Source organism: Leiobunum rupestre, chromosome 1 (genome assembly GCF_980474605.1).
Source record: "Leiobunum rupestre chromosome 1, qqLeiRupe1.1.hap1, whole genome shotgun sequence".
Taxonomy (NCBI): Eukaryota; Metazoa; Arthropoda; class Arachnida; order Opiliones; family Sclerosomatidae; genus Leiobunum; species Leiobunum rupestre.
The window spans coordinates 57,813,231-57,840,517 of NC_143384.1; the positions used below are offsets into that span (position 1 = coordinate 57,813,231).

Sequence of the window (27,287 nt, forward strand, 5' to 3'; positions counted from 1 at the left end):
TTGAGGGGAGACCATGGCGCATTTTTATCCCTGAGCTGCATTCTGCTTATATCTAAGTTCATTATTGGGTTATTATATTATTAATTATTAGGTATAATTTTATAAATTCTGCTCGAATGTTATGTCAGTAGTTCGGTTCATATCAAGTTCATCAATTTATCGAATAAATTGTAATACATAGTGAGACTAACATAGGTCTGAACGTGTAATTTATAAATGAATTTATTGAAAGTAAATTGTTTTAAGACTTAATTGTACGTTTAGATAAAAAGCGATTTTGTATTAAAAAACAAAATAAATTGGGTTAGAACTCCAATTCGATTTTCGGTTTTCGGTGATAAGAACAATTTCATACATCTGGCATCGTAAACAGTACTTGTACTTTATTTAAAATTGTCTTAAAAAATTATACCCGAATCGCTAAATAGAATCACCTTCCTATCTAATTGTCCATTGACCATCGCTTTGTAACGTGGTATTTGATTGAATTAAATGTTTTAATACTGTGTTTTAAATAAAACAATACTTGATTCCATAACATTTCAAACATTTCAGTGTTATTAACTTGTTGCATGTCAGGGTCGTGGTAACACTAAATCGATATTTGACTTCGCCTTTATATTTTCACAAAAGCGATGCAAACTCGCTTAGTAAATTTATTGATTATAAGTCAATAATTTAATTTGGTAAATTTCCAATCAAACCTTTTTATAGTTCCATTTCTGTAACTTCAATAGTGATTCAGCAATTAATCTAAGGATTCATTTAAAATTACCTCGGGACTCTAGAAACGTTGCTCTCCTAAGTAGTGGGTAAGCAATTATTCTATGCACTATGGCAATTGTGAGGTTTCGAATTTGCGTCTCCTACATTAATAATAGTCTACAGGTGTGATCCCTTTATTTGCTTCGTCAAACTATTCCTTTTATTTCGATCTTCTTCCATTTCACCGAAGATAAACCTTATGAAACTCGACGAAATCAATGAATGAAATAAAGATTTCTTCAATCCCAAAGATATATTTATAAAAGTGTGTCTGAAGCTTTCGCTAATGACGATATAAACTAGAAATGTCAAACAATTCGCGATCAAAGCTCCAATGCGTGAATGCGCGAGTAATACGAGCGTCATAACTTCAGACCGATCCCCCAGATCAAGTATGTCCATACCGTTAACAATGGAATCGGGCGTGTAAGCCAGGATGTTTAAAACACACACAAAAAGCAACGTGACGGTGATTTTTTCTTCGCAACCAGTCCTTGTCGAGTTGGAATTTTGTCTGTGGAATTCTACTTCGTTGGCATTGGGGAGTTTCATTAATAACGCTCGTTCTCTTCTGGCTTTCCAAAGGCTAACCAACAAGAGGACTGTTAGAATAGTCGCCACGGTGCAAGGAACGAAGGTAAGTCCGAAGATAGTAAAAGGCATCGCGGCGTAGGCCAAATCCGTGTTGTACACGTCATAATACGACACGTTTCGCTTTCGCGGACCCGATTCACTAAAGACTGTCTCTTCTTCAATACCAATGATTGCGTTACCAAAGAAGAAAATAGCGAACACGGCAACAGATGATAAATTTATAATCGACACAACGCAAACTGTTCTCTGCTTAGAGCAAAGTCGTGCCACCGATAAAGGCCATGTCACGGCGATGTAACGCCAGAGACTGACCGTCACCATCAACCAATTTGAAGTATTTACGGCGGATGGAGCGAGGCAGAGCGATAACAGTTCAATTACCGCCCACGAATACGTTAGGAGCAGGTTTGGATAGTAGCAACTTATTATTTCCGGAATGTAAGTGAGGAATACCACAATGTTGACCGATTCCAAGCAGCACAGTATGAAGCTGGTTGTGGATTTCATGGATGGTCTCGTGTACACGACTATGTTGAACACGTTCAGAACTATTCCGATGGTCACCAGTACCGCGTACACCGGAGGCGGAATGCCGATGGCGATTATGTCCAGTTTGCTGTATCTGTTTTTAAGGCGGTTCTCCAATGTACGAACGAATTCAACATCGCTTGAGATCAAAGAGACGTTGTACTTGACATCCATTGCCATTATACAAAGGGTCATTCAGGCATATTTTTAAACAGCATGATTTATGTTTTGAAATAAATCGTAATATTCATTATGTATTGAACCAAACCAAAAGCCGAGCAGATCAGAAAAGGAAACGCTGTTACGACTTAACTAGTTGTTTGGAATGAAATTGCATTAAAAATATAGAATCAGGGATTAAACAGTACAAAATCGTAACACTTACATTTAATCATAGTACTTTAGGAAGAGAATGCAATTGAAAAAGTCAACCAGCTTCAATGAAAGAAGGAAGAGACGTTCTGTATAGCTCGCCTGAATCAATGTATGATACGAATCGTCAGCCCGAAGGAGTATGTAGTCGTGTGCCAAACTGACAAGGTCATTATAGCGCTCTTGTAAGGCGACTTTGATAAAGTTTTATTTTTCAAGCGTAAGAGGAATCGTGCGTAATTGGCGGAGGTCTTCACAATAAGTACCCTTTCGCGCCTTCCAATTTGTTCCAACGAATCTTGAAGTAAGGCAAAAATCCAATTGAAATCTAAGAAGGTTATCAGTAAGAAACCATTTTCTTAATATCTTTATTTAGAATTAACAGTCGATTGTTATATGAAACCGTTTTTCGAACGAAAAACCGGATGGGGAACAATTTCAGAATGTATTTATACTTACAAGGAGAGTGCCCGAGGTGTTTATTGCCAATTTTATTCAATGTAGACCTCTATGAGGTATGAAATTTCCCAAAAGGAGACGTTGCACTAACCATTCAATTTGCCATGGCAATCGAAAATGTTTTTGAACATTTAAAACAAAAATAAGATTTTTTACTTATTTAACCCAAAAATTGTTTCAATTTTACCCCAAAAAGTTCCCATTAACTCAAATTTCATGAAATGTACCTAAATGTGGTCCAAATTACCCACTTCGTGATTTTCAAATTAGAAAAAATTTAAGTGGGTCTCCTTTTAGGAAATTTAATATTGCATATAGGTCTACATTAAGCCCGACTTTGAACACAATCGGAAATAAACACCTCGGGTACTCTCCTTGTTAGAGACAATGTCTATGTGAAGACGATCGATGAGAATCATGAACGAATTCATCTAGTCCAGAGGGGGGGGGGGGGGGCGTAAGCGACACCGACATGCCCTGCAGTAAGATTGAAGGAACCAATAAGAGCCCGGGCTGATTTGAATTTTATTGAAGTAAAGAAGACTATTCTTCGAGCATGATGGCCATTGGGAATAACGCGACAAATTGTTTCTAAATGTTACTTATCCCTAAGTAAAAAATTAATACGTTCTTGCTTGAGGTATATACATAAAGATATTGCCGAGACAAATAGGGCACACATAAATGCGACCCTTCATGATTGTTATCTACCTCGAAAATGTTTCAGTTAGTGAGATGTGGAAGATTTGTGGAGGTGGTCGTAGATATTGTAAAGAAATAGTACTCTAAGGAAATTCAATATCATTATTAGAAATAAATGTTACCGACTAGATTTCAACCTTCTTCATAGGCTTTCGTTTGCACGAGTTGATTCTTGAATTATCCAGATTGCTCCTAAGCAGACAAGTTTCAAGGACCAAAGAGGATAAGGAAGTACTTCTTACAGGCAACGTTTTTTTTATTATAAATGAACCGTGACCGCCCTAATCTTTGTTCTGTAAGTCCGTCTTATTTAAGGTAATAAATTTATCAAGCCTCGTTCATCACGTAACGTTTTAGGACTGTCACATCACCCCGTCCATCTTCATAAACTCGCCCCCTCACTTTTCATCACCTCAAATTACGAGTGACTTACAGCGGCGGTAGATGTTTAAAGAGGACTCGAAATTTTATAAGCAGACCTCCTGAAATTACACCGACCTTTTCTGATGGAAAATTTCGAACCCTCCATGCCATAAAAGCAATATAAAATTTCTAAAATAATCTTTGCTTAAATTATATTAACAATTAAACATTTATTAAAAATTAATTTGTATTAAAACAAAACATAAGATAGCGTATTATCAGACGTAAATGAACCGAGTCATCAGACTGCTATACTCCCCATGTTGGAGGCGTTTTCCTTAAGAAGTTACATTTTGACCTCGAAATTTGGCAAGCTCCTAGGCCAAAAAAAAAGGTTTTTTTTATGAAACCATTTTTTGTACATAGAAATAGCTATACCCACAATTCTCAAGTGCAATTTATCTTGTCAAAAGATGGGGATGGAAATTAGCTTTTATTTGACTCGATTTTATCATCATTTTCATAAGGAAGACGCCCTCAGATTCTCAGCGCTATTTCGATAACTTCGGTTCATTTACTTCTGATATTATGTAATGGTAATTTTATTTCTAATAATTTCTTAGTTGTTACACGATAAATATAACTCAATTTATTTTAAACAGGCTATTTTCAATTTAACTGATGAATTTCGTCAACCAATTTTTTTAGTTACTGGGAAAAATCAATAGCTATACAAAAGCACCACAAAATAACATTTTGAGATAGTCTTGTGTTTTATTATTTTGTAAATTTGGTAATACTTAGAAAATCGTGATGATTTCGAAATCTGGAGAAGACAATAATCAAATAGAATATTCAATGAGTATCACAAATTTATAATTGGCTTGCGTTTTCTTACTACATTAATTAAATTAATTATACAAAATTTACAAAGCAGAATGACATTTCCGCTTATAATTTAATCAATTTCTACGTCCGAAATAAAAACGGATATACACTACGTAGATCCAATTATGAGTTTTATTAAAGTTTCAGATATTTATCAATTAACGTGCTATATTTAGAAAACAGAGCTATAATCGAAGACTTATTTTAATAACTGCCTTTTTTAAACCAGTCAAACTTATTATGAAGTTAGTTTTTTTAACTGCCTTGCTACTTCTATTAAAAGGTCTCGTACTCGTCAATTCAGAATGCGATATTCACGAATTCAAATGCGCTAATTCTACGCACTGTATAAGACTAACTTGGAGATGCAACGGCGTTTTCGAATGCCCCGATAAATCCGACGAAGAAAATTGTGGTAAGTACTAGGGATTGCCATCCAGCAGGGTTTTCAATCCAGCTGGATTTTTGCTGGACCGACATCAATCCAGTTGGATCCAACGCGGATCCAGCAATTTATATATTTTTCAAAAAACAAAAGAATTTTAACAAAAATGCCAAACAAGTTAGAAAGCCAAAATATACCTCTCCTCGGAAGTTTTCCATGGAGAACTAACCAGAGTTTTATTTTTGAAAGGCGATGCTAGCGTTACCTGGCTGTCGCACTGTACTAAATAGCGTGTCAAATTTAAACTTCTTCTGTTATTCATCCATGGTATGTTGATGATATTATTTATTTTCAACAGCATTTTTGGATTTTTGTCCAAGCCAGTGGAAAATACTGGCAAATAGTGCCTAATAAAGACAATATGCCTTTTGAAAAGAGAATAATTTGAAAATCTAATTATTAGATATCAATAATAAACTTAGGACTAGCACAAATTCTGACAACTATTGGTATAGATATTTGTATCTTATAGCCCAAATTGCAAACTTTAATGTTGAAATCTTAATAAAAGTAAAAAAATATATTAAAGGATTAAATTAAATTATACAAATAACGTTTGTATAATTGGTAACGCACGTGGGTTGGGGGTATCTATCTACACCAATTAGTTAAGGAGATTCTTGTTCATATCTTGGAAGAATAAGGCAGACAATTACAAATAAACCGGACTATTGTAAATATTGGCAACTAGCTACATTTCATTAAATATTAAACCACATACATTAATACAAGAGGCATTTTTTAAAACTTTTATGTAAGAACAATCTCAAGAAACAAATGGTATTGATGGTCTTGTCTCACGCAGGGCCGTAGCCCACCTATCGAAGACGCAACGTTCACTTTTGTGCCATTCTCTGCGCGCGAATCGCGATTCACGTGCCAATTATTTAAAAGTTAATTACTTGCGAATCCGCATCGCTGGATCCAGCAGACCGAAAATTGCGCTGGATCCAGCTGGATTGCTGGATGAGGGATCCAGCAATTGCAATCCCTACTAAGTACGTAATGTAATAACGGCCGAAACTAACACGAATGCTAATGGGATTTAGGGATCATAAAATTAGCGAATACGTAGATTAGTCCATTAGAAAAGGGATAATAAAGCTAAACCCTAAACAAATTTGAAGAAATTTAAAAAAAAAAACTTACTAATAGCTCGTACCGATAGGTCTTCAAGCAAACAAAAAGACGCGAAACTCGGACCAAATAGATCTGCGAATGAAAAACTAAATTAAATTAAAGAAAATAGCCAGAAATTCCAACGGTAGACCGGTTTCGTCCTTTTTGGGACTCGTCAGTACCGTGCGGGAAATCTGGCTCGCGACTATAACACGAAAAGAGAAACTAAGCGTAAACATTAAAAATTTCAAAATCAGTTGCGTAGCAACGGAAAACCCAATAGGGGGAGAGTAGAGTAATTTAAGAGACAAGATACTTCATGACGGGTATATAAAACTAAATTTAATATGTATAAAAATACATAAGTCTGACGAGTTTTTGAACCCGAAGTTCCTTTTAAAGTCGTGGTTTACCACAATAATCAACTGGTTTATTGTAGTAAACCTCGACTTGAAAAGGATCTCCAGGTTCGAAAGCTCGTCAGACATATTAAATTTAGTTTTATATACCAGTCATGAAGTATCTTGTCTCTTAAATTAGTTTATTTTATAATAAAGTATTATTTTTAAAGAAAGCTGAAGTTACGTGTTGCACAAGAGCAATTGTAGATGGCAGTATATTCCGTTTTACCAAGAATGTTTTAATTCCATCTTATTGAGCATGAATATGTTGAGATTAGACTACGATTCAATCTCTCTCATTCTCAGAAAATAAGCTCCTTCCCCTTCAAAATATCAAAATCTTCGTCAAAATAGTCCGCTTTTTTATTAGTTAAATAAAATTGACTTTTTCCCGAGCTATTGAAGCATCAGACCATGATGGCCACGGGTCGTTTTTATCCCCAAGTATAAACAACCACATTCTTTTTATTAAATTTTCATGAACAGTGATATATAATATTTTCCATGGTTCCTTATTAGGAGCAATGGTATGTCCCGAGGAATTTATACGTTGTCCTTCCTCGAATTGCATTCCGTACTGGTGGCAGTGTGACGGCAAAAGCGATTGCGAAGATGACCACGATGAACTTGATTGCCGTAAGAAACGGTTTGTTTCAATTGTGTTTATATTTTAATTAACGCAATCTATTGTACGAATAGCATTAAACCGAGTTTGTGTTTCTGGCGATTTCAAATGCCCTTCCGGGAACTGCCTTCCAATCAGATTATTGTGCGACGGTCGGAATAATTGCGTTGACGGCTCAGACGAAATCAATTGTTATTGAAGTTGAATAAATGTACGATTCATTAACTGGAAATTTTTACTTTGTGGGTACTAAACTAAACACCATTTCCTATAAACTAGAAAAGACCACAGCATTTGTGGAATCACAGTTTAAATATTTAAAACTTAATTTTATGTGATACGATAGCCAAGTAAATGGAAATAATCTGAAATTGTTAACGCATGACTCAGCTTATTTAAAATTTAAGTGTTAAAAACAGGGCGTAACACATGTTAGCAAACGATTTTTGGCTTTAGTTCATAATCCCTTTAACTAAAATTATTAAGCAAAATTTTTAAAGGTAAAAAAATTAAAAAATTCGAGTGAAAGAAAAACCAAATTAAGTATTTTCTAAAGAGATTTCCGAAAATTCGCGAAGTCGATTCGAATTGAAGACCTATGATTATTAAAAGTATCCCAAAAGCGTCATATGTAAGAGCCTGGAAATGTTCATACTAAAATGTCGGGGATTAATTTCTCGGGGATAAACAACTGCACGCGAAGGGCAGTGATCTGACTCCTAAAAGGAACCCTAAAACGATAAAAGAAGCTTCGTGTAGGGTACTTTATGCAAACAAGCCAAAAGCAATGGCTTTTGTGGTATATGTTGAATAAGTTCGGTGGTTTGCTGTATGAGGGCGCCACAATGCAGGCTATCGAGATAATGTAATGTCAGTCTAACGGACGCCATTGGCACTTTTGGTATACCGACGATGGAGCCACTCGTCAGGATATTAAATTTTGCTTGCAACGTTTGAGTAAATTTGAAGTTATTTAAAACACCTTTCTCCTCCGTATCGTGCGGGTCCATCGGAGAGTGCTATCAACCAGGGTGAATTCAAACTGCTACATGTATGTCCTGGCAATGACCTCCGAATACTTTCACTCGGACAATCGCCCCCCCCCTTCTTTTAATTGAAAATTCAATACTCTTTATAGATTTTGGTATTTCATCCAAATATATTTCAAAAATTTTGCTTTTCAATGAAATAGATTGCAAACATTTTGTGTTTTATCACAGAAGATTGCCAAATATAGGTATTATTCTAATTATATTTTATGTTTCATGAAATTAAAATGCAAACATGTACTATTTCATGAAATCAGATTACAAAAATACATCTATGTAGATCAAGATCCAGCACGTCTTTTGCCGTAAGAAATTAGTTTTGATAAATATCAACAAACTTAATATTTCTTAAGTCCACCCTACTATCTTGTTAATACATAGAAAAATCACGAAATCAAATTTTATTGAATCTGCAATGTTTTGGACTTCCAAAAACCATATATTTTCGGATAATACGTTTTAAATAACGTAACGTTATTTATTGATATGCTCTAATGTTATCATTAGGGCTCAATTAATTTTATTTAAACAACCCGAAGAATATTTTCGAATTGATTGTACTTTGCAAATGCATCTATAAAAATCGTTAGTTAACTCTTCCATTCGAAGTCCAATTTGGGCAACCAAGATGTCCAGGTGAAGTTAAAATTGTTCGGGTTGGATCTGGGATCAGACGGTACTTTCAATGGTTTGACGGCGCTTTTCTTGTAAAACTGAATTCGATTGAACAATCTTTTTACAACCTAAAACGAAAGACAAGTTACATTTAATTAATTTAGATAATAACTTCAATCTGGTACTTTTAAAAATATTTCCCTAAAGCTAAAAAAATATTTAATTTATTCATGTGATACTGCTTACTGCCTTACCACCGATTCTCAGATAAAAGTTGCATTATCAGAACTTATAAAATAATATCGTTGTATCAGATTATCTGCTCAGATATTATCAAACCAGTTGATTTGAGTCAATATGAAAACCACATAGTTTAAACCAGAAACGAATCTGAATACGTCGTAAACAGATAGGTGAGCAGATTAAAGATGCACTGAATGAAGATTTTACAAATCCTCCGATTGAATTCCTTTTCAAATTTTAGTTTATGTTTATTTTGATTTGCTTTTCGGAATATAATATATATACTAAACGTAGCAGTCGGATAACTGTGCAGTAAACTGAATCTGATTGGATTAATTAAAGCAGATTAGCGTAGATAGGTTACTTGAAATAATGAATCAGATACTATTTGAAATCGGTTTGATGGATGCAGGGAATATAACAGATTAACCTGATCTAAAGAATAACGTTCAGATATTTGAAAATAATGACACGAATAACATGATCAGTTTGTCGTTGAAGCGCTATTAGATGATACATGTAATCGCAAAATGTGTAAATAATAAAAACTATCAATATTTCCTTTGATTAAACTCTAGTTGCATTGAGGTCAAATATTATTAAGAAAGATTTTCTTTGTTCCCTACCATTGATTGCGAGTCCGCTATATTGTGGTATTCACACGGATCAACCAAAATGTCAAACAAACACGGAAACTTTTTTGGATTGCAAGAGTTTGTCGTATTAACACCACAATTAACTTCGTTCCTCAAGTACCATTCAATGTGGGGAATCGTAAAAGGTCTGCCCAAGCTTCTAAGAGTGTCTGCGACCATCGAGTTGCCAGTCAGCGTCGGCAGAGTCGGAAAAATTCTTTTCGTGTTGTTATTACGGCCACTAGGTCCAAACCTAAAAGGCAAACAAGTTATTAGTCCAATTTAGTTAATTTTCAAACGAAATAGAAAGGTAAGGAATTCTAATTGACTTTTCCCCCCACCAAAATATGACCATTGTAGTGATAATGTAACCGATTTCAGATATTTTTACCAAATGCTTCTGGGTTTCATACGCCTCTAATCAGTGAAAATTGTTTTGGACAGATGTTAACCCATAAACATTTTTTTTTATAAAAATTAACCATTATTACCTTATAAGCAGAAAGGTAATACAATTTAATTAAAAGATTGGTTAATATTTTATACGTTAGTTATTAGAAAATTTTAAATTAACAGGTTATATATATTGTGGCAGGAACTCAATATTAATTAATAATAGTTTTTAATAGAAACCATTTATTATGCGTTGAATCGTAGGTTCCACTGAGGAGTTTGTAGTTGTTGGACCTGATTGCCCACATGTTCAGGACGGGGTCAATGTTTAAGAGGACTTCTTCCCTCGTCGCTGGGGTGCTTCCGTCGATAAACGATTCCCACATGTTCACGCCATCTATATCTCCCAGTTCCTCCACGATCCCACCTAGAAACGTTTAAGCAGATTGAATTTTAAAAACAGTGTTATCTGCGAGTATAGTTAAAGGATTAAGAAAACTGAGATTAATAATTCTAAAGAACGTCTGATCTGATTTTTCCCAGGCACTCTCGTGTGAAAACATGCGCAGTGGTATACTGGACTCAAAATAAATATCGTTTTAATTAAGATTAATTATACACCACAGATATATAACAACCTTACTAAACCCAGAATTTAAAACGATACAAAATATTTTAACTACTTAAATATGTTCCAAGCAAAAAGTCAACTTCTTATTATCTGAAAAAGTATGCTTGCATTTTTCTTAGGTTAATTTTTATATGCGTATTTCCAAAATAAAATAGTCTACTAAGCATTTTTCTGTAACTCACACATATGGAAGTGGGTTTGAATAACGTCTGCATACTCTTAGGAAAAGACTTGATAAAATTTGCAAATTAGTACACTCTAAAAAGGTTTGTGTAAAAAATTATGGTTAAATGTATTTGACCCAAATTTGTTAAATTGGGACCCATTATGGGTTTTTATCAATAATTTAGGTAGTTCTATTTCCCCGTTTGGATTTGGCTCAATATGGGAAGAACATGTCTAGCCCAACTTGGTTTAGTATTATGCAAAATTGGAGGGACATAAAGTTGATCGTCTGCTATAGCTTCTTCCACCTCAAATTCTGTAACATCATTTGATAATATCTCCCGCTCAAACTTATAACTCCCATTTCTTAATATTTTACGAAAACATAAAGCAACTAACAAGGAGACATTTCGAAGTGTAACCCGCCGATTTTGTTCAAACTCGGGGATTGGATTCATGTGACTTGTAAAATCCTAAAGGGAATTTATTCAATGGGCAACCGTTTTGCCATGGCAACGAAAAGTGTTTTTGACAACAAAAGATGGAAAGTTTCCCATTGAAAATAACATGGGATTCTGACCGATTCCTAGAGCCCCCAATGTGAAAAATTTGAACAAATTAAAAAAAAATTAAAATGCCAAAAATAGATAAAGAAATCAAAATTTATCAACTTTTGATCAATTTGAACAAAATGGTTGAAAATGAACCAAATGGCTAGAATTGGAAAAATGGTACAGAAAATTTAAAGAAGTACAAACTTTGAAAAAATATTTCAAAATTGTTTGAAATAAATTATTTTTTCAAAATTGAAAAAAAAATAATAAATTTAAAAAATCTGATTGAAAATAATTTATTTCAAACAATTTCTGAATATTTTTTCAATGTTTGTACTTCTTTAAATCTTCTCTAAAAGTTTTCCGATTTTAGTAATTTTGGTTCATTTTCACCCATTTTGTTAAAATTGATCAATTTCCACATGTGCGACCCTAGGAATCGGTCAGAATCCCATGTTATTTTCAATGGGAAAATTTAAATTTTTTGTTGTCAAAAACATTTTTTGTTGCCATGTCACAACGGTTGCCCATTGAATAAATTCCCTTTAAGATTTTACAAGTTACATAATGGTCTATCAATCCCCCGAGTTTGAATAAAATCGGTTGGTTACACTTCGGGATGTCTCCTTGTAAGTGAACTAACTACTAATTTTGAGTCTTCTTGACTGGTAAATATTTTTTCTTCACTTAAACATTTCTTTTTGTTTATAATAATTTAAACTTTACTTGTTAAATATACTGTTATGGAAATAATATAAATTTAACTAGCATATAATTAATCTTTAAGCCTATAAGAAGTTTAGCCTAATATCAAGGTGCCAACATTTGAAAGATTTATCTGTAGATTAAAGCACATACATACCCCATGGCTTATCCTTAAGGGGGAAGACTATAGTAAAAACCTCTTTTTCGTTCAAGCTGAACGTTTTAGTTTTAACAGTTACACAATCTAATTATATTTTAATTAATAGGCTGAACCTTCCTCTAGTGCTTAAAATAATTTTGATAATTCTAATAGTAATAGTTACCGAGATATAAGGCTATAACTAAAGGGTAATTTGGGCGCTTGCCCAACTTGTTTAGATCCAGGGGTCCGAATTAAAACGTAATAATTGAATTACTTTGAAATTTAAAATTTTCAAAATAATTTTAAGCACTAACCAAGAGGCTGTTCTACACATAAATATTAATTTTATAAGTTAAAACACAAAAATAAAACAGTTCAGCTTGAAATAGCGTGAAACTAGACAATGGCCACTGTAGTCTTCCCGCTTAACATATTCGAAGATAGGCCTAATTAAAACTTAAAATTTATCAACTTGAGTTTTTAACATCACTTGGCAAACTTAAGGTTAGTGTAAGGTAGGGTAAGATTAGTTAAAAATATTTATGTGTCTACACATTGACATTTCTGGAAATTTTCATAAATATATCAGCCTTATCTCCGTTAACTTCGGTCAAAATGAAAATGTACAAAGAAAGACTTAATACCGGGATATAACATAGCGTGCCTGTGAGCATTTTCTGACTATTATGTTGACTGGAAAATTATTATCCGAGTTAAAAAAACTTCAATCGTTTTGATTTGTGTCATTTTATTCTATGACTCTTTTTTGGGTTATTTTGAAGTACCCAATTCTTGGGTTATTTATGTTTGACCCAAAAGTGGGTTATAATTTGACCCAAATTGGGTTGTTTTGACTTTTACCCAAACTTCTGGACTGGAGCAATACGGACCCAGATTCTTGGCTAAATTTTACTCAATTTGGGTCATTGATCCAACCTTTTTAAGAGTGTATTAAACTGAAAAAAGTGTAATCAAATATGTTTGATGGAATAAAGTTGAATTTCGTACTTTGTAATTGGAAAAAATATAACACATTTTGGATTGTATTTTACAATCAAAGTTAAATTTGAGTATGACCAATTTTGCATAGCATTTGGGAATCAAATGTGATCCACCATTTTGGTAAGTGTACTACTGTACTTGCTATCGTATTTAACGTAAGGTCTTGTTTTAGTGATGTAAATAAGTAATAAATTTGTGCACTTATACTGTTACTTAAACTAAAATAAAATAAAATAAACGACGGATACTTTATGGTTTGTGCATTTTTATTTAAAATTTAAAAATAAATCTGCACAAACCATGAAGTATCCGCCGTGTATTTCATTTTATTTTATTTTAGTTTATATATCTTGACCATGGTTAAAGAATTTAATTTGTATAATTATACTGTTACTTATTTTAATAAATATCTAAATACATAACTTTATAACTGAACTCCAAGATATTTTTATCGAGAAGTCCTCTTTTAAAGGGTCTTACCTGCCGCGTGATATAATGTGGGAAGCCAGTCTACCATGTGCATCAAATGAGACCTCGTGGCTCCTTCCGGGTTACCGAGCAACGGGCTCCAGACCAGCCCTACCCCTCGGACGCCGCCCTCCCACAGAGTTGCTTTAGTGCCCCTTAAGGGCCAGTTGGAGCCGATACTGTGGTCGATTCCTCCGGACGCTCCTCCGTTGTCAGTAGAGAAAACTACGATTGTGTTGTCCAAAAGTCTCTCTTCATTCAGAGCCCTTATCACTTTTCCAACTGAATCGTCCAAAGCTCCCATCATACCTACAATACAAATAAGCACTTTTATAGCAATTACTTTTAAATTTATTAAAACCACGCTCGAGGTATAAATGCATCTGTTCAATTTTTACATAAGCATTTTCAAGTTGGGTAAAAATGGCATTTAACGAGGAAAACCACAATGAACGAGCTTATTAAGTGTTATTTTAAATACATTTACATCATTATGTTTTTATACAGGTTGCTACTGTACCTCTTGGTTCCCCACGGTCTATTTTAAGTTTTGGTGAATACACTAAGCTCGTTTGAACGAAGAGGATAAACAAACATGTGATTCACTAAGGGGAATGTATTTTCCAGTCGCTTATCTTAGACTACGATTAATTCCGTACCCTCTCCAAACTAAAAATTGGGTGCGAAGGTATTAAAAGGAGCAGCCACTTTTAAAAAACAGGAGAAGCTCTGTTGGCGTCTACGGGCTGTTAAAAATGACCCTCCTGTTGATACGTTCGCACTTTCGCAGTCTCTGCTACGCCAAATTTGCCGATAAAGGGATTCAAAATTGAGAGTTTTCGCGTCTGATTAAGAAACTATGTGGCGCGTGAACGTCATTATATTAATTAGCCGAAGCCCAAAGTGTTTAGATTCATGTGCTTATTTTTCCTTCTTTTGAACTCGTGAAATGCTTTCTGCTAAAAATTATAATTTATCCCTGTATTACGGGTTCATGGCGCAGAAAAATACCAATCGACTAAACCATAGTATTTTAAAATCAGTCATCATGAGGTTAATATTTCACTCGATTAAAAAACAATAACTTAGAACGATATATTCCTGGAAAAATATTTTAGCTGATAATTCAAATTTATGTATTTTACATTTGACTGTTAGCCTTGGTTTCCACTAACGCGTCATTCCCTTTTGGGACGTACAATTGTTATCAGGCAAGTAAAGAAAAATACATTATGATGCGCTCTAGTGGAAACCAAACTTAATGATATCAAAAATAAAATCATAAATATTCACATAGTAAACAGCGTAAAGCAAACAATAAATAAAAAACTTTAATTACGACTTTAGTTAGTACTTATTGGACACTGACCAGCGAACAACCTCCTTCTCACATCAGGTATTTGACTAAATCTTGCAGCAACTTGAGGCAAAGTTTCTAGAGCAGAATAATCATTTGCAACATGAACCGCCAAATGAGACAGGTACAAGAACAGTGGCTAGAATAAAAATCAATCACATTCCTCTTAAAGGCAAGTTCCGGGATAGTTAACTTTTGGTCTTAAAACAATGGCACACGCCTAAAATTCAAAATAAAATTTGTTATACGAAACAACAAATAATTGTAATTAACTTAGAAGCATTTAATTAATTATTATGTGCGCCGCCATAACCCCCTGTATTTCGGTTTCCCCTCAAAGTTTTCGGACCGTGTCCTAATTGGCTGCTGTAGCAAGGCCAACTTCGTTGACGGGCTGTTCGGGCGAACAGCTCCTCATCGAAATTGGCTGTAGTATTCAATGAAATCAGTAGATAATCCGGGCACCGGCTTCAACAACATCATAATGCCAGTTTGTATAATAAAAGGGTGTAAAATTTTCTCTGCAAAATTTGGGATTTCTTTATATAGAGTTCCTAATTTTTTAAAAAACCCCGAACTCGCGCAAAAATGGCTTCAGTTCGCGGAAGAACATGTAAGAGCTCCGTATTTTGAGTCACCGTCTGCGTCTAAGCCTTTGCCACCCAGCAGTAACCTAAGGGTTTGTGAAAATCATTTTACTAGTGATTGCATAGAAATCAGAGGCACTGGTGCTAAAAAAAGTAAACATCTCAAAATTGGTTCAATTCCAACATTAAATCTTCCTGAATTGATTGAACAGACCACTGAAGAAACTTCTGAAGTTGAATTAAAACTTCAAACTCAATGCGATAGTTTATCAACTGAGTTTAGCCATTCAAAAGTAATTGGTTCTCAAGTTGAAAAGGTTCATGCTGGAATTAATGCAATACCCATTACAAGGTCTATTTTCGTACAAACTATCTCTGATGTGATGGTTGAGACTGATAAAATTAGTGTTGGAACTGATACATGTACTGAAGAAAGTATCAAATTGGAATTGGCTACTCTCAAAGATAAATTAGTCACTTTGGCTGTGAAAGATCATTCTTATGCTACAAAATCAATTCACACATTTAGTCCAAGTCGTACGATAACAACGCCAATGGTTTTTACCTCTACTCCATTGAAAAATGTACGTGGTGCGCATTATAATCAATCACCCTTTTCTCTTGGTGAAATTTCTGAACAGTCGGAGCAGGATAATTTTGCCTATTCTAATGACTCATTATATGCGCCTAGTTTGGACTCTCCCTCTGTTATGGAATCAGACATATCTTTGCAAACAAATTTACTCCAGGAGAAAAAATACATTATCTTTGAAAGTCAACTTGACAAATTGTTATGTCGTTTGCGATGCCACGAAAGTAGTTGCTCAAGCCCAATTGATATTTCAGGATGTTCGAAAAGCGAGAACGAGGGAACACAATTGAGTATTAAATTAATTTGTACAGGTGGTCACAAGAGTGTTTGGAAATCTCAACCAGTCTTAGGTAGAATGCCTGCCGGAAATTTGCTTCTAGCTTCTAGCATTTTACTTTCGGGGTCAACTTTCCACAGAATAAATTCTATTTTTCAATTTATGGGCTTGAAGTGCATTGCCAAAAGTGTTTATTATGATATACAACGAAATATGGTAATTCCTGAAATAAAAGCAGCCTGGAGAAAAGAACAAACTAGTGTTATAGCAGATTTAAAGCAAATGTCAGAAAAGAAGGTCGCTGTTGATGGTCGTTTTGACTCGGTAGGTCATAGCGCAAAGTACTGTAGTGTAACTTTCATGGATCAAGACTCAAACAAATGTGTGCATTTTGAAATCGTGAACAAGTCGGAAGTTAACTACAAATCTACTAATATGGAATTGGAAGCAGTTAAAAGAGGCTTAAAAAAGTTGGATGAATTTGGAGTCAAAATTAGTCAATTAACAAGTGATCGCCATATTCAAGTTAGGAAATTTATCAGAGAAAATTATACTGAGATTAATCATCAATTTGATGTTTGGCATCTATCTAAGAACATAAGAACGAAACTGAAATTAATTGCTCGAAAGAAATCAAATCAGGAGCTAGAGCCATGGGTGAAATCGTTGAGTCGTCATTTGTGGTATTGTTCAGAACACTGTAACCAGAATGTTGATGTATTAATAGATATGTGGAAATCAATTTGCTTTCACATCACTAACGTACATACTTTTCCCAACCTTCCTCACTATCAATCTTGCATGCATGAAGATTTATCACAAGATGCGGCTAGGAAAAAAAAATGGCTTAAGGCTGACACACCTAGTCATGATGCACTTGTAAACATTGTTCTGAACAAAAATCTACTAAAAGACCTTAAACAAGTAAATGCATTCTCACATACATCAACTTTGGAGTCATATCACAGTTTAATGCTAAAGTATTGTCCTAAACAGAAAGAGTTTGACAGTGACGTCATGGAAGCTAGAACCATGCTGACTGCATTAGACCACAATTTTAACATCAGCCGAAAATTTTATTTTGAAAAAGAAGAGCATTTAGATGCACAGAAACAATGCAAAGAAGAATTTGATTTTTATTTCTCCAAAGCTACCGGTGAATGGCACGCTAGGCCGCTTAAAGAGCCTAAAACATATGGTTTCATATATACTATCCTAGAAAACATTATGAACAGAAAATTGATGGACGAAGAGGATATTCCTCTAGTAGATTTGCCAAAAATAAGGAAAAAAACTAATATGGCTCCAATTCCTTGTCCTGATAAGACCGAGTTAATCGCTGCAGCTAAAAAGCGTAGATTTGTTTAGAGAGATTAAAAATGCCAAGTTTTGAAATATGGTAATGTAGTTTTATTGAAAATATTTTCAGAGAGCCATAGTTGCCCTTAATAAAAAAAATTTTATAGGAACCATAAAAATAAAAATCATTTTTTTATATTTATCACTTTAATTGATAATTCTGTTTAATAATAACTATTACTAACATTAAAGGCACACTATCCAGTGCATTTTTGCCAATAAATATTTCTAGTGTGTCGCAACGCAGCAGTGGCGCCACCTGGATTAAAAACAGAAAGCTCATCTTCGATTTTTTTTAAATGCCCTTGACAGTGTGCCTTTTATGACTTTGTTTAAAGAGTTTGTTAAAATAAACCATCCATATCATATTTCTCAAACAGATTTGTCCCTTTATTTTATTAAGGTATGATCACAAATTTATTTATCACTTAGATCTTTTTTACCTAAAAACATTTCTCACCTAGGTCTGTTTTTAGTATTTCTCAAATTTTTTTAACAAATAAAAAATTACTAATTTTTGGACCAAAGGTTAATGAATTACTAGTAAAATTATTGAGGCACTTGTCAATATCACTAAAAACAATAAACATTATGGAACAAAATTAACTTGGTTTTTAATTTTAACTGAGTTTGTTAAAATAAACCATTTATCTCGTATTTTTCACACAGATCTGTTAAATTATTTTTGACTAAAAATTAAGTTATATCACAAATTTGTTTCTCACTTAGATCTGTTTCACCTACAAACATTTCTCATTTAAGTCTGTTTTGACTAAGCTTTTCTAAAAATTATTTTAACAGAAATAAAAAATTACTATTTTTGGCTCTAAATATGACAAAAATAACCAAACATTTAAAGGTTAATGAATTACTAGCAAGATAATTGAGGAACTTGATAATATCACTGAAAAACCGTTAGGGAACAAATTTAACTTGAATTTTAAAACTAACTTTTGAGTAAAATATTTACCCTTACTAATATGGATCAAATGGTAAAAGATCTTAATCAATTATTCTAGGTTAAGAGCCTAAAGTGTTCAACTTCAGTCCCAGGCTTGTAACTTTTATAATCATTCACGTTAGCTTCGGGATAATTCTTTCTTACATTGAGAATTACGCAGACTGGCAAAACACGTCTAACATTTCTTCCAAGTTTGTCGTAAACTAGATGAGTGCAGCTCCTATATGCAGTATAGCGATAAGTACGATTGGCTAACACAGCTGGGGCACGTGGAAGTCTCCTAGAATGTAAATAACTTGTATAAAATGCCCTTAAAATTCGCACTCTAGTACCGCACAAGACTTGATAATCTTCCTGTTGAGTAATGCATTGACAAGGATGATCAGTGTTTTCATTTAACAATTGAAGAATGTTATCAATTTGTTGGCAGCAAATGAACCCAGCTCTTATGTCTCGCTCATTCAAAAATTTCTTCAATATTAGTTTTTTCTTCATTGGTACCAAGGCCTAACCAGTCTGGAACACAATTTCCACAAGAACAGTTCTCAATCATTTCCTCGATATTTATATCGCCTAAATTTTCATCACCACGGCTTTGTTCTACCCTCTCTAACTCTCTTAGCTCTTCTTCAGTGTATTCTGGTTCAACGTCAAAAGGATTAATTCGTGGCATTTTATATTTACATGAAAACTTGAAAAGACGATTAGGGAAAACTAATTTCCTACAATCGTGAAAAAGAGACGAACGAAAGCAGCCAATCCCAGCCTTGCGTCCCCTTATCCAATAAACATCCTGTCCAGTCGTTTCACGGAGAAGCCTATCGCTTAGGCGTCTACTCTTCAAGTTTAAAGTTAATTATTTAATGATAGCAATTAAACTAATTGCAATAAAAATATATTAAAAGTTTTATTTTGCATTTTAAGTCTATGCCATTGTTTTAAGACCAAAAGTTAACTATCCCGGAACTTGCCTTTAAAATGTCGTCAAGAAGGAATATAAGAATCGAATAATAAATATTAGTAGGGGTTTCAAAACTTTGAGCAAGTACAAAATTTTGTGCTCAAGATATTTAAAAAGAATTCTTTTATTTAGTCTCAAAGAAAACTTTAGCTCTTTGGCAAAATAAATCAAACCTTTGATGAATCGTGTTTCTTAATGACGTCCACTGCTTTTTCCGTAAATATGTCGGTTGCGTATTCGCCAGCTTTTTCCCAAGCTACACGCTCATTGTCTCGAAGATCGTATCCCCAGTAATTTATCTAGAAAGTAATATTGGGAATTTATATGTGTATACACTAAGAATATCTGTATATACACTAGGAATATCTGTGTATACACTAGGAATATCTATGTGTATACACTAGGAATATCTATGTGTAAACACTAGGAATATCTATGTGTATACACTAGGAATATCTGTGTATACACTAGGAATATCTATGTGTATACACTAGGAATATCTATGTGTATACACTAGGAATATCAATGTGTATACACTAGGAATATCAATGTGTATACACTAGGATTATCTACGTGTATACACTAGGAATATCAATGTGTATACACTAGGATTATCTACGTGTATACACTAGGAATATCAATGTGTATACACTAGGATTATCTACGTGTATACACTAGGAATATCTATGTGTATACACTAGGATTATCTACGTGTATACACTAGGAATATCTATGTGTATACACTAGGATTATCTACGTGTATACACTAGGAATATCTACGTGTATACACTAAGATTATCTACGGGTATACACTTGGAATATCTACGTGTATACACTAAGATTATCTACGGGTATACACTTGGAATATCTACGTGTATACACTAAGATTATCTACGGGTATACACTTGGAATATCTACGTGTATACACTAAGATTATCTACGGGTATACACTTGGAATATCTACGTGTATACACTAAGATTATCTACGGGTATACACTTGGAATATCTACGTGTATACACTAAGATTATCTACGGGTATACACTAGAATTATCTACGTGTATACACTAGGATTATCTACGGGTATACACTTGGAATATCTACGTGTATACACTAAGATTATCTACGGGTATACACTAGAATTATCTACATGTATACACTAGGATTATCTACGTGTATACACGAGGAAAATTTAAAGCTTCCTTGCCACGGCTGGAATGTACCGCGTATAAGCTACACACACTACAACTTGTTTTGGTTTCATTTTTCTACGCTTGATATAGCTTTGGTGAAGGTTGCTTTTTCTACAATGCCTTGTTTGGATAGTACATTAATTAGAGACTTACCGCGTGTGTTGTGTGATCATAATATCCAGCGTGTCCGTTGTAGTAGCCGAAAAAACTGTCGAAACCCCTTCGAGTGGGCGTGTAATCTAAGTGGCAAAAACCAAGGTGCCACTAAGAAAGCAGTATTACTATCTTGAATAGTTCGGAGAACATTCTTAAAATAGTGAAAGAAAGTGTTATCCACTACCTTTCCAACTGCGTGCGTTGAATAGCCAAGTTTTTTCAAATGTTGTGGTAAAATGGTAAGGTTTAGAGGGAGGCCCCAAGGCTCACTGGCGTAAATCACGTCATGCTGCATACCTATAAATCGGAGTATCTAATAATCACCGCCTTTATGTTAGGTTATATTTAAAGCTTGTTAACGTTTCAGGTCTAACCCTCTATTTTCGCTCTAATATATATAAAATAATTAAAGACAAACATGGGATGGATTTAGTTTCAGCGTTACAAGTTAGTTATGGCTAAATTAACAGGAAAAATAACTATTTCTTTTGTCTCATAAAAAAGTGACTTTTTTATTTTCCTAACGTTGTAATGATTTGTTTTCCAGAGTTCTTCACCACCGATAGTATGGATTACGTGCTTACAAACAATTTGGCTTAAAGTACAGTCTGTCTGAAAAGTTTGTTCGTCCTATAATTTAAAAATTTAAATGGGGATAATTTATTTTCTAGAACTGCTAGTAACAAAGTTCCTAGCTTGTTGAAACGAACAGAAAAAGCCCTACAATACACATATTTTGACATAAGGAAACGTATAGGTTTTGACCTATTTTCGTCTAAACTTTCCAAAATGTGGAATAGTAACTTTTTTTGCCGCTTAGAAATTTGATTTTTAATTGTGATTTTCATATTCCTCTGGGTCGATTTAAATAAGAAAAGTGTTTGAATTTTTAAATTTCAACCAATAGTTCGCGAGCTACGGCCTTTTAAATATTAGGAGAGAATATACATTTAACTAATTGGCGTAGCACGCAAAATTACTAACATATCAAGAAGTCGATGAATAAAAGTGCGACGCCGAAACAACCTTCTTGATATGTTAGTATTGCGTGCTGCGCCAATTAGTTAAATGAGTATAACCCCTCCTAGGGTACAAAGTCCCCTCCGAGAGGTAAAAATAGCGTCGTGTCTGATCACGGAATGCACTAAAATGACCACAGTTATTACAACTCAGAAAGCTAGAGGAAATGGCATTCACTTTTACATCCATCTTTGATGTTGGGCTCGCTAATACTTAAAGCACATTTACAATTGCCGTGAACAGAGATTTTGGTTTTGAATCGTGAGAAAGGAAATAGTTCAAAGGAAATCAAGTTAGGGCGCTCTTACAGAATATCATAAACAAACTCAACGTTTTCGATTGGAGGAAACTTCAAAAAATATAATTTAACCTAGGCTACAGTGTAAGAATCGTAGGTAATCAAGGGAAATCGCTTTAGAAAATAACTAAAAATCACCGAGAAATCAACGATTGATTTTCGAAAATCCGTAATCAGGCGTACATGGATTTTACGAGTAACTTGCCCCTCGAATTTATCACCAACATTTTGTGAAATAATAACACAATTGACAATGATGGTGTGTAATATCAAAACTTGCACTAACCATTATGGCCTTTGCGTTATCTTTAATGATAATTCTCTAAGCTAAAGCACGACACCCGATGCTACAAAAATAATATTGGAAAATTTACAAGCCAAAACGTTATACCGAAACAAACTAATCTATAGGTAATTACAGATTCAGTATCTAATGGGAGCTACATTCGTTGAATTTAGGACGCTAAAAAAGGAAAGGTCTTAATATGGATAAAGTGGAGCAAAGTAGTTTCCCAACTAACTTGATAGGATATCCTTCAGAAAGACACTGACATAAACGGTTTTCTACAGTGAATGACAAATGTTTAAGTAAGAAGTTTTCAGTTTAGCAAACTTAATATCTTACGTTATTGTTCTCCAATTTGACCTAAATAATTTTGCATATATTGAAACCAAATGAGGGGTAAAACCAAAGCCCTTGAAAAGTTTTAACTGGAAGATTTGAACCTATAAGGTTTGAATAATACCTTATTTAAAGGTAAACTGATAATATATTTAACTTAAAGCATTTGCGTAAATATGACCTAGGTATAAACTTATTGAGATAAACCTTAAGGTTTTGCAATATAATTGTTATTATGTCTATATTTAAATGAAAATATTTTATACTATTGTTAGTAGATTTCCAACCTATTAAATTATTAAAATATTATTATTTAGAATTCAACATAATGCTAATAAAATATTAATGTCTTCTAGGGAATAGCTTTTTGCTCATTTATTCAAGGTACTTAAAACATATCGTGTGTAAATTCTTCAAAGCTTAACATTTCAGCTGTGGCTGAGACATTACCGGTATGGATTGGATAGAGACCAGTCATCAGGGCGCTCCTGGAGGGCGTACAAAGGGGATTGACGTAATAATTTGAGAGGATTACTCCATCCGCAGCCAAGGCGTCGATATTGGGTGTCGGGATTTCTGGTGAACCGTGAAAACTCACGTCGTTCCATCCCTGCAATTATTCAGTGAGATTTTGAATTTAATTAAAGACTTTGAACAGCTGCTTGACATATCTTAGCTTAGTTCGGAGATCAATCTAGTCGTACCTGTAAATTTAGTAAATTGGTAAATTATATTTTATAATAATCAGCTAGGCTAATACCCAAGTCAGCAAGCGACTTTTAAAGCCATTAATTCGGGTGGCCGGGTTACAATGCGTAGGCGGGTGGTTGCCCGCCCTTCATGCTACGCGAGCCAACAGCTCCCTACACTTACTATTAACCTCTTCAAGTTTATATGGAAAGGGGAAACTGAAAAACTCGGGGGAAACACCTTAAACCAGTGGAAAGAGAACATGCAAGCTGTGTTTGAACCCGACCCCTCTTGCTACGAGGCGAAAGTGCTAACCACTCCGCCACCCCAAATTAAAGGAGTTAATGAATTTGATGAAAAAAATAAAATTATATTTCTTTTTCGTGAAGGAATGAAATAGGAAATAACTATAACGGGCTTGGTTCCTTTCACTGAACATAAAAAAAGATTAATTAGACTTAATAATTTTGAATTTATTTATTTTAAATAAATTTATATATCATTGGTGAGGGTAAGGCACTGATTTCACAAAAATTAATTGAGATTAAAAACTTCAAAAATTATTTGTAAAATAATTTTATTTTGACTCTTATATATTTAAATTAATTATAATAATTTTATAACCAGCTGAACTTAATTACCAATCGGAAATGTGTTAAATGATAGCCAGTCGAACTTGATTAGTAGTATCCGAAAATTTGGTTCATTTTAAAAACCAACTCAACTAAATTTCTCACTTAATTTTTTAATATTTAAAACCACTTTAACTAAATCACTTTTAGAAAGTATATTATAATTTATTACACCTCCAAACATTGGTTAATTTTCTAATTACATGTACTAACGTACTCACTGACACCAGATTTTTTAAATTTCACAGCCATCTTAACTACATCACTGTTTGTTAATTTTAGAAGCAGCTGAACTAATTTACTCACCAGATCATCTGCAAGAATTACAACAATATTCGGACTTTTGACGGAAACAACAACGCACGAAATCAAGATTCGACAAACCAGACTCAATCGAAATAGAGTTTCCTCGGACATTGAGCTCCACTAAAACACTTGAAACGATAATAAATAATCTACACCCGAATAAGGGATTAATAGGTTTTCACAAAAGAGGAAATCAATTGAAACTATCCGTTATCGTTCTACCGAAGATAAATGCTGCAGTTATGATCTCTATTAGACACAAAATGAGAAGGAAATGATGGAGCATCTACAACGAATAACAACGCTTTTATCAAATATGTAATTTATTCGGTAGTTTATTTACGAAAGCCATTCTTAATGTAAATTAGGAGGAGTGCGCGTGCCGTTTTCATAAATATAACGTTCACAATAGAACACTCTCTCTGCTGGCCCACCGCACTTTTGCTTCTTTGAGTTCTATTGTCATTGTAATGACTGAGAAGAGGATCATTTCCGTGTTTGTGATTCGTATTCAATTGAAACAATTTGTTTTATAAGCTAACCCCGGTAGCAAAAGCACGTTGAAATAATGTCGAATTATGGTAATTTTCGTGTGTAATACGTGTTCGACTCAACGAAAACATTTTTCTTACGTGGAATTAAGGTGTAATTCTACACGACGTGAAATTTACAATAAATACATGTGTTGATAACGTTTTGTTTTGGTACATTGAATCACGATATTGGTTTTCCTTGATTAAATGGTGTTAATAATGTGAAATGTAAGTAAAATCAAACACGAAATTAATATACTTTTAAAAAACGTGTTAATGTAGTAATATTGTATATTTCTAGAACACGTGTAATATAAAACGGGTTACACACGCTAATATTTTATGCATTTAAACACCAAAAACACTTCTTTCTAATAAAAACGTAGTAAAACCTTGAACTTAGTTCAACAAAACATGGAGCGAACTTGTTTAAAATTAGCGCATTTTTTTTATCATTTTGCTTTTGGGGTTCAAATATACGTGTGCAGAACGTTGAAAGTTGATCGTGTTTTTTGAAACGAATTAAAATCGTTCCGGATAGGTTTTAGAGACCATGCGGTTATTTTAGTGTTAATACGCACGTGTCAAAAACGCCCCTTTGTAATTTCATTTTGCACGTTGGGATCCGTTTATACGTGTTGAGAACGAAGCCCAGGCTGCCCAGCGTACCTTTTCTGTTTAAGAATTGTCAAGTTACGTTAAGGTCTACTATACATTCTCGAGACTAAACGAAATCGATAAGTTACACCTCGTGTCGTCTATTTGTGCGTTATAGTCAAAAACAATCACTATTACAAGTAAAGTGGTAGGCATTTAACATTGCGGAATTTCATTAATGATCTGTAGATGGCGTTAATCGTCTGCCGTTGTTTTAGTAGCGCTTTTTTTAAATAAATACACCAACACAACAAAAGAATAACTGGCTTTTTATGGACTATGCACTGAAGCTCGTACGAAAAAAAACGTTTTAATTTACATTGAAAAATCAAATGTTTTCTGTCCAATTATCTTTCGTCTTTGGTAGCCCATTATTTTCAAACAGGTTTGCCATGTTCATTTTAACGAAAAAGCTGCTACTACGTATGATGATGGTCGACATAGTGACGTCTTACTTTAATTTTGCGATTTAGGGAGAGGAGGACTCCATCGGCTGATTCCGCCAAGTTTCAGTAAAGACAAAGCTAAGGTTCTAATCGGCGGGCATTACGCCATTTCAAAAATCGTTCTAGTTACCTTCTGATTTCTATGGTCAAAATTCTATTTTTCTTAAAGTCGCCAGTTCGCTTCCTTTATTGCGGTATTATATCTACATTCGCGGAAAAAATCAGTCCTTGGCTGGCAACCCCGACTATACTTCTGAATCTGCTCCTCATTAGTCATTTGTCTCTAATTTACAAATGTATAACGTGCTAAAATATCTGCTTTTGATAAATAACCAGCGGTTAACGAAGAACGTTTAATAAAGTTCTTGTCCATCTTTATACCTAATATAAAGTATTTGGGTAAGATTTTTATGTTTTTATATAAGGAATTGTAACCGTGAATGTGTTGTCATGGCATAAAGGCCTAATATAACGTTTTGTAACCCAGCTATGGATTAACTAACTAACTCAGCTGCGATATGAAATTATGTTCAACAAATTAAATAGTAACTTGCCATAATTAAGCCACGGTCACACGACTGCCGAAACCGATTCAATAGTAGATTTTAAACTAGCTACTAAAAACGGTATTAATGCTAGGTGTAACCCTTCAGGTACTTAATTTTTTTAAATTTTCTGTGTGTTATTTATTTTTTGTTATTACATTTTCCTCCGCACTCTGACTACCGATTCTCAAAGCCCCCGCGTCAGACCAATCTGGTCTTGAACATATTGTTTTG

General features: G+C 34.0%; 2 protein-coding genes and 1 long non-coding RNA gene across 5 annotated transcripts; all 3 read right to left on the reverse strand.

Moving 5' to 3' along the window:
* Window positions 1–882: 882 nt before the first annotated feature.
* Window positions 883–2,067, reverse strand: LOC149963370 (uncharacterized). Its single transcript, XM_090166515.1, has one exon. The coding sequence runs from the start codon at window positions 2,065–2,067 to the stop codon at window positions 883–885; it is 1,185 nt and encodes a 394-aa protein (XP_090022641.1).
* Window positions 2,068–8,846: 6,779 nt separating this feature from the next.
* On the reverse strand, window positions 8,847–24,982 carry LOC149963371 (arylsulfatase B-like). Of its 3 annotated transcripts, XM_090180484.1 has the most exons (11): window positions 23,695–23,768; window positions 23,248–23,348; window positions 23,144–23,186; window positions 21,489–21,601; window positions 21,302–21,412; window positions 20,131–20,256; window positions 15,233–15,359; window positions 13,876–14,172; window positions 10,437–10,623; window positions 9,795–10,056; window positions 8,847–9,053 (listed from the first exon to the last, which is right to left on the reverse strand). In XM_090180484.1, exons 4-11 carry the CDS (start codon window positions 21,597–21,599, stop codon window positions 8,901–8,903), a joined length of 1,374 nt encoding a protein of 457 aa, XP_090036610.1. In that variant the 5' UTR covers window positions 21,600–21,601; window positions 23,144–23,186; window positions 23,248–23,348; window positions 23,695–23,768; the 3' UTR covers window positions 8,847–8,900. The 3 variants fall into 3 exon arrangements, with proteins under 3 accessions (XP_090036610.1, XP_090036612.1, XP_090036611.1); XM_090180486.1 differs by lacking the exons at window positions 23,144–23,186; window positions 23,248–23,348 and adding an exon at window positions 24,873–24,982 and having other exon boundaries at window positions 23,695–23,854; XM_090180485.1 differs by lacking the exon at window positions 23,144–23,186.
* Window positions 19,033–20,121, reverse strand: LOC149963372 (uncharacterized). The gene is made up of 2 exons (XR_016482236.1): window positions 19,329–20,121; window positions 19,033–19,276 (listed from the first exon to the last, which is right to left on the reverse strand). It is a non-coding gene; the product is annotated as an uncharacterized LOC149963372 (long non-coding RNA).
* Window positions 24,983–27,287: the final 2,305 nt, after the last annotated feature.